Source organism: Echinops telfairi, unplaced genomic scaffold (genome assembly GCF_000313985.2).
Source record: "Echinops telfairi isolate 266 unplaced genomic scaffold, ASM31398v2 ScPeMD7_7420;HRSCAF=8458, whole genome shotgun sequence".
Taxonomy (NCBI): Eukaryota; Metazoa; Chordata; class Mammalia; order Afrosoricida; family Tenrecidae; genus Echinops; species Echinops telfairi.
This window is the reverse complement of record NW_022111320.1, coordinates 39433200-39449170: the sequence shown is the minus strand read 5'-3', so window position 1 is coordinate 39449170 and position 15971 is coordinate 39433200. Positions and strand designations below refer to the sequence as shown.

Below are 15971 nucleotides of genomic sequence, written 5' to 3'. Positions count from 1 at the left end.
AGTACATTATGGTACCAACCCTGTCGCATACACCTGTATCTGTATGCAGTGTATGTGATGGTGTTGGCGCGATGATGTCATCACGCCAGGTACTCATATGTGGGTGTATCTGCATGTGGGCGGAAATATGTGTTTTCCGATGGTCTTAGGCGACCCCTGTGAAAGGGTCGTTCGACACCCCCAGCGGGGTTGCAACCTCCCAGTTAAGAACTGCTGTATTAGAGCGCACAGGGGGCAAATTTATGAGCACAAGCCCAGCAGCAGAGGGCTGAGTCACTGGACTCCAGAGCTTTATAGCAGAGTCTTGGCGGACGTCTAGGTCAATTGACTTAACATTGTCCTTTAAGACAATGTTCTGCACCCTGATTTGGTGAGTAGAGACTGTGGTCTGGAAAGTTTGCAATTAGCAATCTAAGATACACCCATCCTCTTCCTTGCTGGAAAAAAAGATGGGTGAAGAAAATCAAAGACTAAGGCGAACAGTTCAAAGGACTGATGAACCACAGCAGCCCCTAGCCAGAGACCAGAAACTAGAACGGTACCTGGCTAATACTACCAACTGTTCTGATTGAATCACCACAGAAAAGCCTGAACAGAGTGGGAGAAAAATGTAGACCTCAATTCAAAATCATAAGAAAGATGAGGCTTACTGGTCTGATAGAGGTTGGTGGAACCCCCAAGACTGTGGCCCTTCCACACCTTTCACCCTGAGAACTGACCCTACTCCTTGAGAGGACCTTTCAGCCAAACTCAACCAAACTCAACCTTTCAGCCAAACTAAAGCAAACTCATTGCCCTTGAGTTGGTTATGATTCACAGTGAGCCTGTAGGAGGGCCGGGTAGACCTGCTCCTGTGGGTGTCCGAGACCGTAACTCTTTACAGGAGTAGACAAAGCTCGTCTTTTTCTTTTGGCGTGGCTGGTGGTTTCAAACTGCTGCCCTTGAGGTTAGCAGCCTAATGTATAACCACTATGCCACCCAGGACTCCCAACCAAATCATAAAGAAATGTACAAAGTGGATGAGAATACTCGTGATGTCCACCCTCAGACCAATCAATCATTTGAGACCAACTGTGCAACATTTGCCTCCAAACGAAATTCTGAAGGCAGGAAAGAGGCACAAACGGAAACAGGGAAGTCAGGGAGGAAGTGGGAAGCGTGCTGTTCCATTGAGGGCTTTGGAAATAATGTCAAGAGACATAATGAGCGGGAACCGCTGAGTGGGAACCAGACTTGCTCTGTACACTTTCACTCAAGCCACAATAGAATGCTTAAGAAACAAACATTAAAAACAAAAAACAAATGTTTGGGGCAGAGATGCAAGCCGTAGGCAGTTGGGAATGTAGGCTAGAAGTTCCGGCTCGCAGGTTGGGCCGGTTATGTGGACCTGAGAGTTATCAATGCAGACCATGACGGGTACCACGAGAATGTGAGCTGTCCAGGGAAGGATGCAAAGCCTTGTTTAACCTGCTCATCACTCCTACGTTGGTGCCAACACAACATTGAGCTTGCCCGCCCGGGCTGCTCAATGCCAGCCAAGCACTTTGACACATTTTTCCACTGTAGGGAATATAGATGGGGCTGACTGCTTTGGCGTCTTTACCTGTGAGTGAGTGAGTGAGTGACAGAGAGAGAGAGGAGAGAGAGAGAGAGAGAGAGAGAGTGTGTGTGTGTGTGTGAGATATTCCAGTTGGCCTTTGGGACCCAAATGGCCCTTTGAATGATCATCTTCAGAGACACAACTGAATGACTTCACCTGCTACCTTGTCTCTCTTCTACTTCTCTTTCCACACTCAATTCCAGGCAACTTTCCTCCCCCCAAGGGGACAGCCCCCTCTACCTGCCCTACTATGTGCAGTTTTCTTTTCACTCTTGCGTGTGTGGAAAGTGGCCAGATTTTTAAAATCCAAGTTCTGGAGGTTAGCTTTGTTGTGTCTGTTGGCCTCCTGTGTACGTCTGGGTGACCTGGGTGGATTGTTTCACAGTTAAATTTTTTTTAAAAAGATGGGTTCATGTCCTAGGAAGGATTGCTCAACTATTTAAATTTCAGGACTATAGTAAACCTGTTCATTCTGGTTCATCCCTCTTGTTGAGAAATTGCATTCTCCCCTCCGAGATAAGTCAGAATTGACATTTTTGCCAGATCCCCAGTTGATGCTTATAGATCTCGGTGACTCTAATGCTGATTCTGAGTCTGTATGTAGGGTGGAAGTGCACATCCTAAGTACGGGGTGGGGTGGGAGTGGGTGGGTGACTGGGAATGAGCCAGGTGGAAGTCCTACTGAATCTAATCTGGATATGGAAAGCTAAAATTAACCCTGGGAGGAGAGAGAGGTTTTGACAAGCAGTCCCGTGATCATCTCTCATCCTGTGAGAGGGTTTGCAGCTCAGAGTGATTGCTACAACCTGCCTGCAGGTCACTGTCACCTGAAGGCTTGAGGCATGCAACATTGCAGGTCCCTCTCCAGATGCGCTGACTCTCAGTCTGTATTTGAACAAGAACCCCAGGTGATTCTTGAGCGGATTAAAGTTTGAGACACCTTGCTTCAAATCACACCCCCATTGTTCAAACCTCTCACTGCCAAAGAGAGAGAAAACCTGTTGTTGGGGTCACCACTCTGTAAGCAGACTCCAGGTGTGACCCAGTGTTTTGGGTGTTGTTTCCAAGAGGATTGAAAATGTTACCATCATGGTCCATGTGCAGAACTAAGGGGCAATAAAAGAAAAGCAAACTGTTCAGAATGCCAGCAAGCAGCAGATGAAGATTTAAGATCTCTCACTCCAATACCTCTTTGCCTCACTCTGTACTCTTAACCATTAACAGGAAAGTCAGCCACCCTTCCTCCACCCTCCTGAAGCGGTGTCTTAGTCTCTTCTGCCCACCTCAGTGGGGCACTAGACTTGCCGTACCTGAATTCTCTATTGAGTTTGAATTTGCTTAGAAGTATTTGCAAAGTGCTATGAAGGGGGGCTGTCAGCAAGTCAAAGGCGTTTAGCGCCAGGGAGACTGAGACGGACACCAGGAATGTCAGTTTTTATTATTAGCAAGTTTAATTGTTTCAAAAGCTAATTTCCAAGCAGGGCAACCTGCTTAATGACTCATGTCTTCCTGTCCTTTGCTCTTTTGCTGAGACCGATTCCGACACTGGAGGTGTGGCCAGCTGGAGGTGAACTTCTTTGCCTTGAGTTCAGAAAAGGACCAGATTTGGGGCAAAGATGGAGGTGGAACAGGTTTATAGGATGATCTTTTTTGTTGTTGTTGCTCATGTCGTTTATATTATGTTTTTTAATAGATGAGGAAAAAATAGGTCTTGATTTTGGGATGTACTTTTAAAGGAAACTTCGCTGGAAACACATCTTTGAGGTGATGATTAGTTCCCAGTGGTTCTTGCCCTCTGTGTTAGTCCGGATTGACCAGAGAAACAAATGCAAAGCACACATATGTGTCTAAGAGACTTTGATATCAGAGAGTAATTGTATAATGAGAGAACATCCCAGCCCAGTCCAGATCAAGTCCATAGGCCCGATATTAGCTCATATGTCAGATACCAGTCTATAAATTGCTCTTCAGACTCCTGTAGCACATGCAATGATGTCGAATGCAGAAAGATCACAGGCAGAAAGTCTTGTGGATCCAGTGGCGGTGGAAGTTCTGGTTAGCATCAGTGTGGCTCCATGTGGCTTGTCAACGAGAAGGTAAAGCAGAGAGAGTGTGTGTTCCACCTCCAGGGAGGAAGACTGGAGTTCCCAGAATCCTCCAGGAGGCCATGCCCACACAGAGGCACCATTGGCTATGACCTGATTGGCAGGCTCGACTCCACCCTTTTGCTCAAGTTGACAAATTATGTAACTGCCACACCATCTTAACAACAACAACAATAATAGCAAAACCATACCCATTTTATTGAAGTTTACTTTCTCACTGCCAGGGAGTCGATGCCGACTCATAGCAACCCTATAGAACTGGGTAGAAGTGCCCAGTCTGAGACTGTAACTCTCTCTGAGAGTAGAAAGCCCTGTCTTTCTCCCTTAGAATGGCTGATGGTTTTGAAGTGCTGACCTTGTGGATTGCAGCCCAACTGATAATCACTACACCACCAGGGCTCTGAGCTGTCAAATGGCTATAATTGAAAGTTGACAATCACAAATGTTGACAAGGATGTGGAGAAATGGGGATCCTACCAAGCATTGCTGGTGGGGAGGTAAGAAGGTTGGCCGCAGTAAAAATCACTTTGGCAATTTCTTAAAAGTTACACATGAATTTACTATATATTCCAGAAAACACTTGCACACAGCTGTCCACAGCAGACTTATTTATAATAGCCAAAGAATAGGGAAAAGTCCAAATGCCCATCACCTGCTGTATACATCAATACAGGAACAAATAGTGGTACAGCCATACAAATAATATCCACTCTAAAAGATAACAGAATTCTGACATAGGCTACACAACGTGGATGAACCTCAAAATCATTCTGATAGGAAGTAGAAAAGACTGCATATTGCATGATGCCATTAGTAGGGGTGACCAGAAAAAGGACTTTATTGACACAGAAAGCAAGTGGTTGCCCACCACTGGGGATGGGAATGAAGCTTGAGTGGGCATGAGCTCTCTCTTGGAGGTGACGACAATGTTCTAAAAGTGGATTGTGATGGTAACAGCACCACTTAGTCAATTTCCTCAAAATTAAAAAATTGTTCTCAAACCAACAACAAACATCCTTGTCAACAGTTGTGATCATCTACCCTTTTGGTTATAGCCAGTCGGTCGACAGTATGAAGCGCTATCTCCTTGACCATTAAGCATTTCTGCTTTTGTCCAGGAGTCTCTGGGTGGTACAGATGGTTAGTTGCTAACCATGAGTGGTGGTTCAGATCTACCCACAGGCCTTTCGGACGGCAGACCTTTCTCTACGTCTGAAAGGTCACAGCTGTGAAACCCTATGGCAACCAGTTCTTCCCTGACACGCATGGTCTCGCCGTGAGTCAGAATCAACTAGATGGTAGCTGGTTTAATGACCAGTTCAACCTGGACCAGGAAATCACTCCCTGCCCTAGAGTCGATGCCGGCTCATGGTGACTCTGCAGGACAGGGTAGAACTGCCCCTGTGAGTTTTCGAGACTGTAACCCAGGTAGAAAGCTTCTTGTTTCTCCTGTGGGATGGTTGGTGGTTTTGAACTGCTGACTATGCAATGAGCAGCCTAATGTCTAACCTCTATGCCACCAGGCAGTACATACTTAGTGTAGAAGTCCCCACTCCCAACTCCAGGACCAAGGGTCTGCCAAAACAAAACTATGTGGTGCTTAGGGGTAGATATGAGCACCCTCAGGCAAATCTCTTCCCCTCACATAACTTAGCTTTCTCTTCGGACGAATGGGGACAATATTTGCCCCCTGCACACAAAGTGAGACGGGAACAGCCCTAAAAGTTCACTTGGGAAGTGCATTTATTTAGGACACGTGGGATTCGTAGTCTTACTCCATAAACTTCGTTCAGTATGTTCCTGTTGTAGGCTCATCCCTGTCACCAAGTTAGAATTCCCAGCAAATATTGACTTCTTGATAGTTTCAGCATGCCAGAATCCTGCCCCTCTGGATGTCGCCCAAGTGGCTTTATACCCACTGCACATAGCGTGAACGGAAAGTGCCCTGCTCTCTCATCTGACTGTCTTCCAGGTCGTGACCGCTTGTTTATCCAGTTTAACTTCTTTCTCCTCATCCACCTTGACTTGTGCCTGTTAGGACAAAAGGCCTGACTTCTAACCCTGGTTGCTCTTGAGCAAACTCCTGCTCTCCTAGGCCTGTCAAAAGCAGCGCGGTGGCCTTGGCTTCCTTTTCGGCTCTGCCACGTCTGCAGAGACTTGCTCTTAGGGGAGATGAAGCAATCTGGGCAGCCTTCCCCTGCGCCTGCCCAGCTTGCTAGGTGCTGCAATCATTGGCTTGGCAGCTCAGTTCCCTAAAATGTTGCCCTTCAGCTGGTACTTTGTCAAAGCTGCAAAGCCAATCCCACTGGGAGTTCCCTGAGCTAGCAGCTGTCTTGCCTAATTACAGAGAGACTTTGGAACGGTGTGGTGAAGGGACACCTTTTATCTCAGAGAGCACTGGCCAAGCCTGAGCATCTGGAGTGGGAGATGAGGGTCAGGGAGGAGGGCAGGGGAGTAGCAGCCTGACGGACTTGGCAGAAAATGTTTTGTTGCTCCTAGCAGTCAAGGACGGTGACATGCGGCATGTGTTTGTTTTGTTTTATGCAAAGGATCTAGTGTGCATGCTCTCTTTAGGGCCCCTGGTAGCCTAGGGGATGACACATTGGGCTGCTAACCACAGCATCAACAGTTCGAAACCACCGGCCGCTCCTCGGGTGAAAGATGTGAGGCTTGCTACCCCTGTAAGAATTTAACAGTTTCAGAAACCCACAGGGGCCGTTTTACTCTGTTCCATCCAGTTGCTCTAAGTTGGGTTTGCCTTGCTGGCAGTGCGTTGGCTTTTTGGAGTATGTGCTCGTCAGCCAAACGGACTGTGAGTTCCACACCTGTTCACATTTTATATGCCCTTGAGTCTGCGGATGCCCAATGGAGTAAATCCACCTGCAGGAAGTACTTTGTATGTCCTACCAGCCAAATTTAAGAGAATCCCACAGATCTCGATGGCTTATATACCTTTTACCACTTAGAATCCCTTGGGGAACCCTGAGAGTATTCTGTGCATAGTGAAGGTTCAGATGTTGTAGGTGGGCTCCCTTTCAACTTTAGTGCATTGATGCCTAGCAAAAAGATAACGCGAGCCACATGCGTAATTTAAAATCTTGTAGCAGCTACGTTTAAAGGGGGGGGGAGGGAGGATCCCACGTGAAATTAATTGTCATGTTTTGCTTAATCCATATAGCTAAAATATTTTCATTGCAACATGCAACTGACATAATAAAATTACTAATGAGATATTTTACATTTTTTTCCTGCTTCTTCTCCTGGACCACATTGCTATTTGGCTTGGCTTCATTTCCCAGGCTCAGCCTATTGCACAGCAGAGTCCAATGTTAAAGTGGCTGAAAGAAATGTCCGCCGTCCTTGGTGTCTTGCATCCCACACTGTCTTCCTCTCTCCTCTCTGTTCTCACCCTCCTTTACTCTAATTAGTGTTCAGAGAACTTTCTACTTATTAAGGAAACGCCTCTGTTCTTCTGAATGAAAGAAGGAAAAATCCACTGTAGAAAAGCTCCTAAACTCTCAGAAGTCCGTGGAAGAATGCAAAAATTGCCCGTTTTAAAAGGGCAGCCCTTGATTCAATTCCACTTTCAAGGAGCAGTGTTTATTGCTGGTGGAATTCATCACACGCTTCCATCATGAGTCACCTAACATGCTTAGTATTTGGGATGTAACATTTTTTATGGAGTGGTGGGAAGGTAAGACTTCATTATTCCACGTCTCCCCACTATAAGATGTGTAACCCATTTATCAACCCAGTGGGCATGGCCATTATTATTTTTCTGTTCAGACAAGAAGGGCACACATTTTTCTTTCTTGGCTGATGGCATTCAGTTTGGTGCCAGAATGGTCTGTCGCTCTGAAAACCCTCCTTATCTTCTCCCCAAGTGCAAGCTTGTCACCGGCTGGCTGGAGCCTTGGTGAGAGCAGTGGGGGTAGCCTGGTGGTGTTACCTAAGCAGGCCTCCAGGGAGCCACACTGGCTCTGAGACCCTGAATATGGTGTGTGATAAGGATGTAGCTTCGCTTCTCTTTCTAGCCCTCTGATCTATTTGGAATATCTGTTGCTTTTCTTGGAATATTTCTGGAATTACTTTCTCCCACAGATGAGTTCTTTTTTTTTTTAAGGCAAGAAGTTCTTGAATATGAGCTAGAGATATAGTGGAGACGAATTTAGTTCATATATAATATGAATATCCTCTCCCCTCCTCTGCTACCAGCCTCTCTCATCATCTACCTAGTTCCTCAATGTCTCCACAGAGCAAAAAGACCCAATCCACTGCCCCTTGATTCTCTCTCTTAGTACAGAGTTGAAGGGCTTTAGGGTTTCCTAGCCTGTGCATGTTTATAGAAGCGGACTGCCTCATCTTGAACCTTGGCGCACCTGGTGGGTTTGAACCGTGGATCTTGTGCTTGGTAGAAAAGCTCTCTTCTCCTTGCTCCACTAGGACTCCCTTGTCTCCCATAGTTTGCCAGGATTTACAAAGCTGTCTGTAGGTGTATGTTCGTTGCTGTGACAACGCTCAGTGGGGTTGTTCCGAGAAGGCCTCCAACATTATGAAGCAAGCGTGGCGTCCACTTCCCAGGGAAAGAGGATGACTTCTAATCATCCGGACCAGAAGCAGGAGATCTGTGAAGCTCTTGATCTCTTTGATGCAGCTGGAACTGGCACGCTTGGGGTCAAAGAGCTGAAGGGAGCCATGGGGCCCTGAGCTTTGAGCCCAAGAAGGTGGAGATCAAGAACATGATCAATGAAATTGACAAAGAAGGCACGGGGAACATGAACTTCAGTGACTTTGGCTATGATGACTCAAGCAATGTCTGAGAAAGATACCAAAGCGGAAATCTTTTTTTGTTTGTTTGTTTGGTTTTTTTTTTGTGAGAGAGAGAGAGTGAGAGTGAGTGAGAGAAAGAGAGAGAGTGAGTGAGAGAGAGAGAGAGAGAGTGAGTGAGTCACCAAAGCGGAAATCTTGAAGGCCTTCAAGCTCTTGATGATGGTGAAACTGGCAATATCTCTTTTAAGGATCTGAACTGCGTGGCCACGGAGTTGGGCGAGGAGCATACCGATGAAGAGCTGCAGGCAAGGATCGATGAGGAGGATGGGGATGGCAACCGGGAGGTCAGCGAGCAGGAGTTCGCACGCAGCATGAAGAAGACAACTTTTCATAGTGCAACGTCCATCTCTCCTGGTGCCGGCCAGGCTGGGAAAGCTCTTGGAAGACCCCAACCCTTTCCACCACCACTCCCTAACCTCCCGAATCGTTTTAGCACCAGCCTCAAATCCCCTCGTCCTCTCTTGCAATTGGTCTTTGACATTTCATTCTTTGTAAAATGCTCGGCTGAGGTTTGCATTCCCCGAAACCTAACTAGAGCATGCTGGCTAGCACGGAGAAAGCCGAAGAGAGGCCCGAAGACTGTCGCTGCCCATCTCCCCTCTTGGCCTTGCCTTGCATGGCCCTCCAAACCCATGCCCCCCCGTTGCTCCAAGCAGCAGATCCCCTGTGGTGGCTCTGGCTTTTCGTTGACAACCCGACTGACTGGCATTTTCTTTTTTTTTTTTTTCAAACCTCTCTCCCCAGTGCTCCGGGGTGTTCAGTGCTCTTGGGTTTGTCTTTGAAAATAAAATCCTTCTGCTTGGAAAAAAAAAATCACACGCACACAACAGAGCTGCCTCTAATCAGTTCAGCCTTCACCGGAGAGGATAATCCTGGCATATTTTCATCCTCAGCGCCATCATCATCCTTACTATGATTTCCATGTATTCAACGCCTGCCCACATTCATTATTAATAACCCCGGCAACCTGGTAGCATAGTTATTTTGATGCCTGTTTTATAGATTGGGAAACTGAAACTTAGCTAAGGGACCTGCCCACGGCTCACACAGCTAGTCAATGTTGAGTTGAGTAAGTCACAGTTCTCTAACTTACAAAGCCTCAAGCACTGATACTGTCACCCGGGGCCTGTCCAACAACTCTGACCCACAACCCTGCAAGACGAAACACTTTGCTGCCCTTGACTTCATTCCTGTGTGGCTGCTGCGGGTTAGTGAGGGCAGGGCGTTGGTGGACAACCGAGGAAGGGAAAGGGGCCTCAGAGATGCCTCTTCTCTAGGAGAGTCTCCTTCGGCGACAGATAACGTTCAGGCTCCCTTATCTTCTGGCCCCTTTTCTCTATCTCTGGCCTCTTTGCTCTGCCAGAGTCTGAGGAAGGTAATAGATCTGCAAAGAACAGTGCAGTTCGTAGGAAGACCCAGCCTCTTTCTAGAAGGCTGTCCGGGAACATTGCCAGGAAGCTGTTTGCTAGGTAGTTTCAGGAAGAACAGGTATACACCTATTTGGCTCCATTCTAAAGTACTGCCTATGTTAAGCTGGTGGTTTTTAATTTTCTGTTTTCAATCTAGTTTATAATCTTAAGCTACATATCATGACTTCAAAAAGATTTTGTTCATAATGCATTTGTTTATAGTGATAACTTTACAATTTAAAACCATGCATGTTCTTTGATCTCCCTAAAAAAAACATAGAGGATTTGGGACACAGAGGGGGGTAATCGTCCTCTCTTTTCTCCTGCTCTGATCCTTTGCTTTAAGTCCCCGGGAGGCACAATGGTTTGTGCCAGTTGAAAGGTGATTGATTCCGATCCATTCAGTGGTGCTTTGTCCCCGGGAAAGAGCAATAATGTGGTCTTCCAGACATTAATGCCAAGGGCAGGTCTGAGCTTTGTCTCGTGGGCACATAGTATCATTGAAAGCAAAAAGGCAACAACACAATGATGTTCCGTTAAGGTTGGTGACCCTTCCCATTAGAAGTCGAGTGTGTAGGCTTGTATGGGAAAAAGAAAGTGGACATACGTGACCCTGATGATTAAAGGAAAAAGACCAAAGCAAGGAAGGATTGTGGAGATATCTTGTCTCATGTCATCTGTTTTCTTCCCACCCCCATTTTCAGCCTTGAGGGTCCTGTTTGAGAGGAGAGAATAGATCAAGTAGTGAGGCTAAAATCCTGATTAGGACCCCTCCTGCCCTCAGCTTACCTAGGTTACAACCCCTTAGTCACGCTGCTCTAGTAATTCTGGCCTTGGCTATTTGTTGAATAAGCCAAACACTGGAACACTCTTCCACCAGCTATCTGTGTAGCCAGCCGCCCCTCTCCTTCAAGGCTAAGCTGTAATGTCACCCTCTCAACAACACCCCAGCCCACATTGAACTCCATGAAGACAGAGATGTGTGTTCACAGTATACCTCTCTCTGGTAGTAGAGCTGTCAGGTAAGCACTGGACTGCTAACCACAAGGTCGGTGGTTCAAACCCACCAGCTGCTCTAAGGGGGAAAGATGAGGCTCTTGGAACCTCTAAAGATTTATAGCCTCGGAAACCACCCTACATGGGATCCCTCTCAGTGGGAATCTACTTGATGCCAAGGGGGGGATCAGTTTTTTCCATTTTATTTTTTGGTTTTTATACCTAACATATATGTGGCATGCAGTAGGCCTTCAATAAATACATTTATAGTATCTACTACATAATCTATATTTGGTGAATGTAAGAATTCATATACACAGTAGTTCTTTGGCTAGAAATACGGTTGTCCAAACCCAAATTTTGGTTATCTCTGTCCCCCACCCCAGTCCCCATTCCCCTCTCGGGTAGGCTGGCTATATTTCATTGGCTTGTTGGGACTTGAAGTGTCATCATTTTTCTTTCTCTAAACAAAGACCCTTCAGGATAGGGCAGTTGGATCAGGCTAATGACCCAGAAAAGCCAAGAGTCCCTGAAAGTGGCTGTTCTCCTACTAGGTGAGCCGTGGTCCCCAATCAGGGCAGTTTCCTCTGTTCCTAAGAAGATTACTGGTTATGTGTTGGGCTGCTAACCACAAGGTCAGCAGTTCAAGACACCAGCCACACCGAGGGAGACAGACAAATGAGGTGTCCTGCTTCCACAGGGAGTTACCATCTGGGAACTCGCCAGGGGCAGTGCTGCTCTGTTCTGTAGGGTCGCCGTGAGTCAGAGTCGACTAAATGGCAGTGAGTTTGGCGATTTGAGGTTTTTACAAAGTTTGCCAGGATGCTTTGTTGGGATTGAGTCCTTCTGAGAGTCTGTCTCAAGAATGAGACCTTTCCATTCTCTGGAGAGGCCTGTGCCTTATTGCAGACAATCTCCAGCCCGTGTGCAGATGCCTGGCCCAGTGAGGGGGACTTGAGCCGCTAGGTGGGGATTTCAGGTAATGGAGTTGCTGGGTAGCAAGCACCCTCCTCTGTCCCTGCATTCCTCATCCTCATAGAAACTGGGGAGAATGTGAGAAATGGTCAGATGTGAGGAGGGGTGTTGCTTGATTCAAGGGATCTTCATAGGCAGGCATCTCCGACTGACCTAAGCCAATGGTTGATTCTTTTTTTTTTTGTCAAAACTCTCCTATACAGTGAGTTTGGTTCTGATTTTTCTATACATACACATCTCAGAAAGGGCCTCTATCATAACGCAAATACTCACTGCCAACTCAGAGTGCCCCCTGTGGGTTTCTGAGTCTGTAACTGTTTATGGGAAGCCCAGTCTTTCTCCCTCGGAGGTGCTAGTGGTTTTGAACTGGCAACCATGAGGATCGCAGCCCAACACTTTAACCACCATACTACCACGGCTCCATGGTCTTAGACACGCTGCAAGTAAGATTCTACTAACTTCAGCCTTCTGCGACAGAGAGGGAAAAAAAGCAGGAAGGAACAGCAACAACAAATACAACCTCTGAGGGACAAAGGATCTAACACAAAGCCCAAGCGCAATTCTTGCACTCGGTTTTATTGAACCTTTGTGGGTTCCCTGAAGAAATATAATGGGAGCCACCTGTGTCATTCTAAATATTCTGCTAGTTACATTAAAATAATAGTAATAAGTAAGAAGAAAACAGTGACTAACTTTAATATCTTTTATCTAGTCAGCTTCATGTATCTAAAATATTAGTGTTTTAACATGTGAATCAATCTAAAAATGATGAATGGGCTATTTTACTTTTTTTATTTGGGGGCAGCAGTGGGGTTGTTAGCACTAATTAAACTTGGTGCTGGTGTTGACCCCACAGCACATTTCAAGTTAAATTAGTTCACCTTTCAAATGTCAGCAGCCATAAGTCGCTGCTGGTGATCTTGTGGGGCTGTGCCAATAGAAGAATCTGTCCCCAGAGGCTCCCCCAGAAGGAATGAGCTTATAGTCCCTGTCACTCTATTTCATCTGGGGATTTGCTCATCACAGCAGCTTTATATAAATATATATAAATGGGGAGTGACAGAGGGGTGAGGGGATAGCACAGAAGCAGCAGAAGCATTTTCACAGATGGGGCCATTCTGAATCAGGGAGCCCTGGCGGTGTCATGGTTGTACAGTGAGCTGTGAACTACGAGGTCAGCAGTTCAAAACCAGGGGGAAAAGATGGGGCTTTCTACCCTCATAAGGAGTTACAGTCTCGGAAACCCTCAGGCAGTGCTACCCTGTCCTTATAGGGGTCACTCTGGTTGGAATCGACTTAATGGCGGGGAGTTTGCTTTTTCTTGTTTTCGAGTGGTGGGGGTCATTCTGTGTGAGCACGCTAGCCTTCCTCACCTTACCACCTTCTGGGACAGCACCTGACAGGGTGGGGCTTGTTTTTCTTGTTCTTGGTTGCTCGCAAATGGACCAGTAGGTAACGTCCTGATAAACAAAGATTGAAGTTGTCAGTGATTCAGTCTGGAACCGCCATCCATGCTCATGGAAGCAGCAGACAAGAGATCAACGATAATACGTTGCCTTGGGTAAATCTGCTGCACACCACCTTCAGAAGCTGGAAGGCTACTAAGTGCGCCTGACCCAAGCTGTGGTAGTTATATAATCTGGTGCCAATTTGAGACTATTAAGAGTGAAGGGGTGGAGTTTAGCCTGTCAATCAGGTCACTGCTTGATGACCTCATTTGGAGGCGCTAAGGAGATAAGTAGCTCGCTGGAGGTGGCACACACAGACACTCCCTGGGAGATTCCTGCTGACAAGACACATGGAGATACACTAGTGCCCTGGGGCTGGAGGAATAATGGGGAGACCCCTGCCAGCGCTGAGATGCTTCCACCACCACTGGATCCACAAAACTTTCCACCCACTGGCCTGTGATCTTCCTGCATTCGGCATCATGCATGTGTTTCGTGAGTCTGAAGAGGAATTTATAGATTGGTATTGGACAGGTGGGATAGTATCAGACTTATGAACTTGATCTGGACTGGGCCGGGATGTTTTCTTAATGTACAATTGTTCTTTCTTATGCACATATTAGTGTCTATGAATTTCTCTAGTCAACCCAGACTAACACACACGCCCTGGTATTTTCAATCACTGCAAGCACATGAAAGTTGGGCATTGACTGAGGAAGACCGAAGAAGAAGCGATGCATTTGAATGAGGGAGCTGGCGAAGAATGTTGAACATGCCATGGACTTCAAATCTGTGTTTGAAGTAGTACAGCTGGACTGCGCCTTTGAAGCGCTTCAATCTCTGTATGTTGTACGCGCTAATTGAACAGACCAGTTCCTAGAGAAGGACATCATACTTGGTCAAGTGCAGGGGCAGCAAAAAAGTGGAAGACCCAGTACAATTCAGTGATCCAGACTGAATCACTGACAACTTCAATCTTCGTTTATCATGATGTTACCAACTGGTCCATCTCACCATGGCTGCAACCATGGAATCAAACACAGCAGCAGAGGTGAGGATGGTGCAGGCGGGGCCAGGCAGTGTTTTCTTCTGCTCTACAGAGGGTGGTTTGAGTGGAACTGGTTTGATAGTGCCAACAACAACAAGAAGTTGCTATTGATCCGCTCCCAAACTCATAGCAATGCCCCCTCGCACACTGAAACAGAATGCTGTCTGTGCCGTATGACCCACGACCCGCTTGATGAGTTGCAGGTCAGACCATGAAGACGCCGGGAGTTTTCACTGCTTTTTGGAAGTTGATCGCCAGGCCTTTCTTCCTGGTCCCTCTTCATCTGGAAAGAAGCCTTACATAATTCTTGCTCTCTGTCTATTGCATCTCCTCCACTTCATAACCTAAGACCAAAAGCCTTTTGGCCTGTAAGTAGGCAGGGCCGTATGATGAATTTGTGGAAAATGTTCAGGAATATTTATAGTATGTGAAAGTGAAGAGTTATGCCTAGGTGGAAATTCCAGACTTTATGTGAAGAGGATTTCCTTGTTTTTAAAGCTGGGAGCCCACAAAGGATTTGGAGGAGTCTCCAAATGTGCCTTCAGCTGCCCAAGCCCCCTGTCTTGTCCCTGAAATGCTTAATTCTTTGAGTTCTGGTGATTTCCCTTCTTGTCCACTGGCCAGCCTTGCAGGGGGAGCCCTGGGTTTGCAAGTGTTAGTCTTGGTGTGGGCCCAGGCTGTGTTTGTAGAACCTCAGGAACTTGATTTATCACTTTGAGAAGCTTTTCTGGTGGTCCCCTGGAGCTGGCCAGTGCATATTCCCTGGTTTGGGGGTACCAGTTTTCTGAGCTGCTGCATGTCTATTCAGCCTGCAGAAAACAAAAGCCAAAAACCCAAAACCACCCAAATCAAATACCAACCCCCCTCCTCTGTTCTTGTTTTTTGTACATTTGTACAAAACTAGAGTGAGGGGGTGGTGGTGGCTGGTGGGGGAGCTATCATAGAATGAGTGTGTATTGTTCTCATGCAAAACAGTCAGTCGAAGGCTGCCGGTTACATAATTTTGTCTCTCTCTTTATTCCTTTTTCAGGCCGAGGAGTCTTGTAAATGCAATGGCTGGAAAAACCCCAATCCCTCTCCTACTCCCCCCAGGGCTGACCTGCAGCAAATAATTGTCAGTCTTACTGAATCCTGTCGGAGTTGTAGCCATGCGCTAGGTAAGTTTCTCAATCCAGGGAATTCTGACGACTTCTTCGTGGCCTGAGAGCCCACATGAATTCCGTGGGTGAACCAGACTTGAATGCTATTTACTTCTCCGTGAAGCAGAAAACAAATGAGCCTCGAGAGGCTCATTTGAATCGACTGGGCTGGGCGGCGTGTAAGAGTCAAAACTCGGACAGTCTGCATCTGCTCTGTTCATGTCTTCCCTCTTTCCTCAAGAACTTCAAATGTGCCAAGTTGCCCAGAACGGGACAAGAGCCAGTTAGTGTGCACGTGCTGGTTTATCTTGGTGCAGGAGGGCCTGAGGCTGTTGACACCAAGGTTGAAACCTCAGCCAACTAGTTAAGTTCTTCTATTATTATTATCATTTTCACCTCCCCTGAACCTCCTGGGGCGTTT

At 46.7% G+C, this 15971-nt stretch overlaps 1 protein-coding gene and 1 pseudogene across 1 annotated transcript in view; both read left to right on the top strand.

Annotated features, from left to right (window-relative positions):
* The first annotated feature begins 5375 nt into the window (after nucleotides 1-5375).
* Nucleotides 5376-10008, top strand: LOC101662242 (annotated as a pseudogene).
* A 5367-nt stretch (nucleotides 10009-15375) lies between these two features.
* Nucleotides 15376-15971, top strand: part of KAT2B (lysine acetyltransferase 2B) — a 66808-nt gene continuing 66212 nt past the window's right edge. Inside the window, exon 1 of the mRNA XM_004704193.2 lies at nucleotides 15376-15568. Within this exon, the coding sequence (XP_004704250.2) occupies nucleotides 15376-15568 (193 nt within the window). The remainder of the gene's footprint in view (nucleotides 15569-15971) is intronic.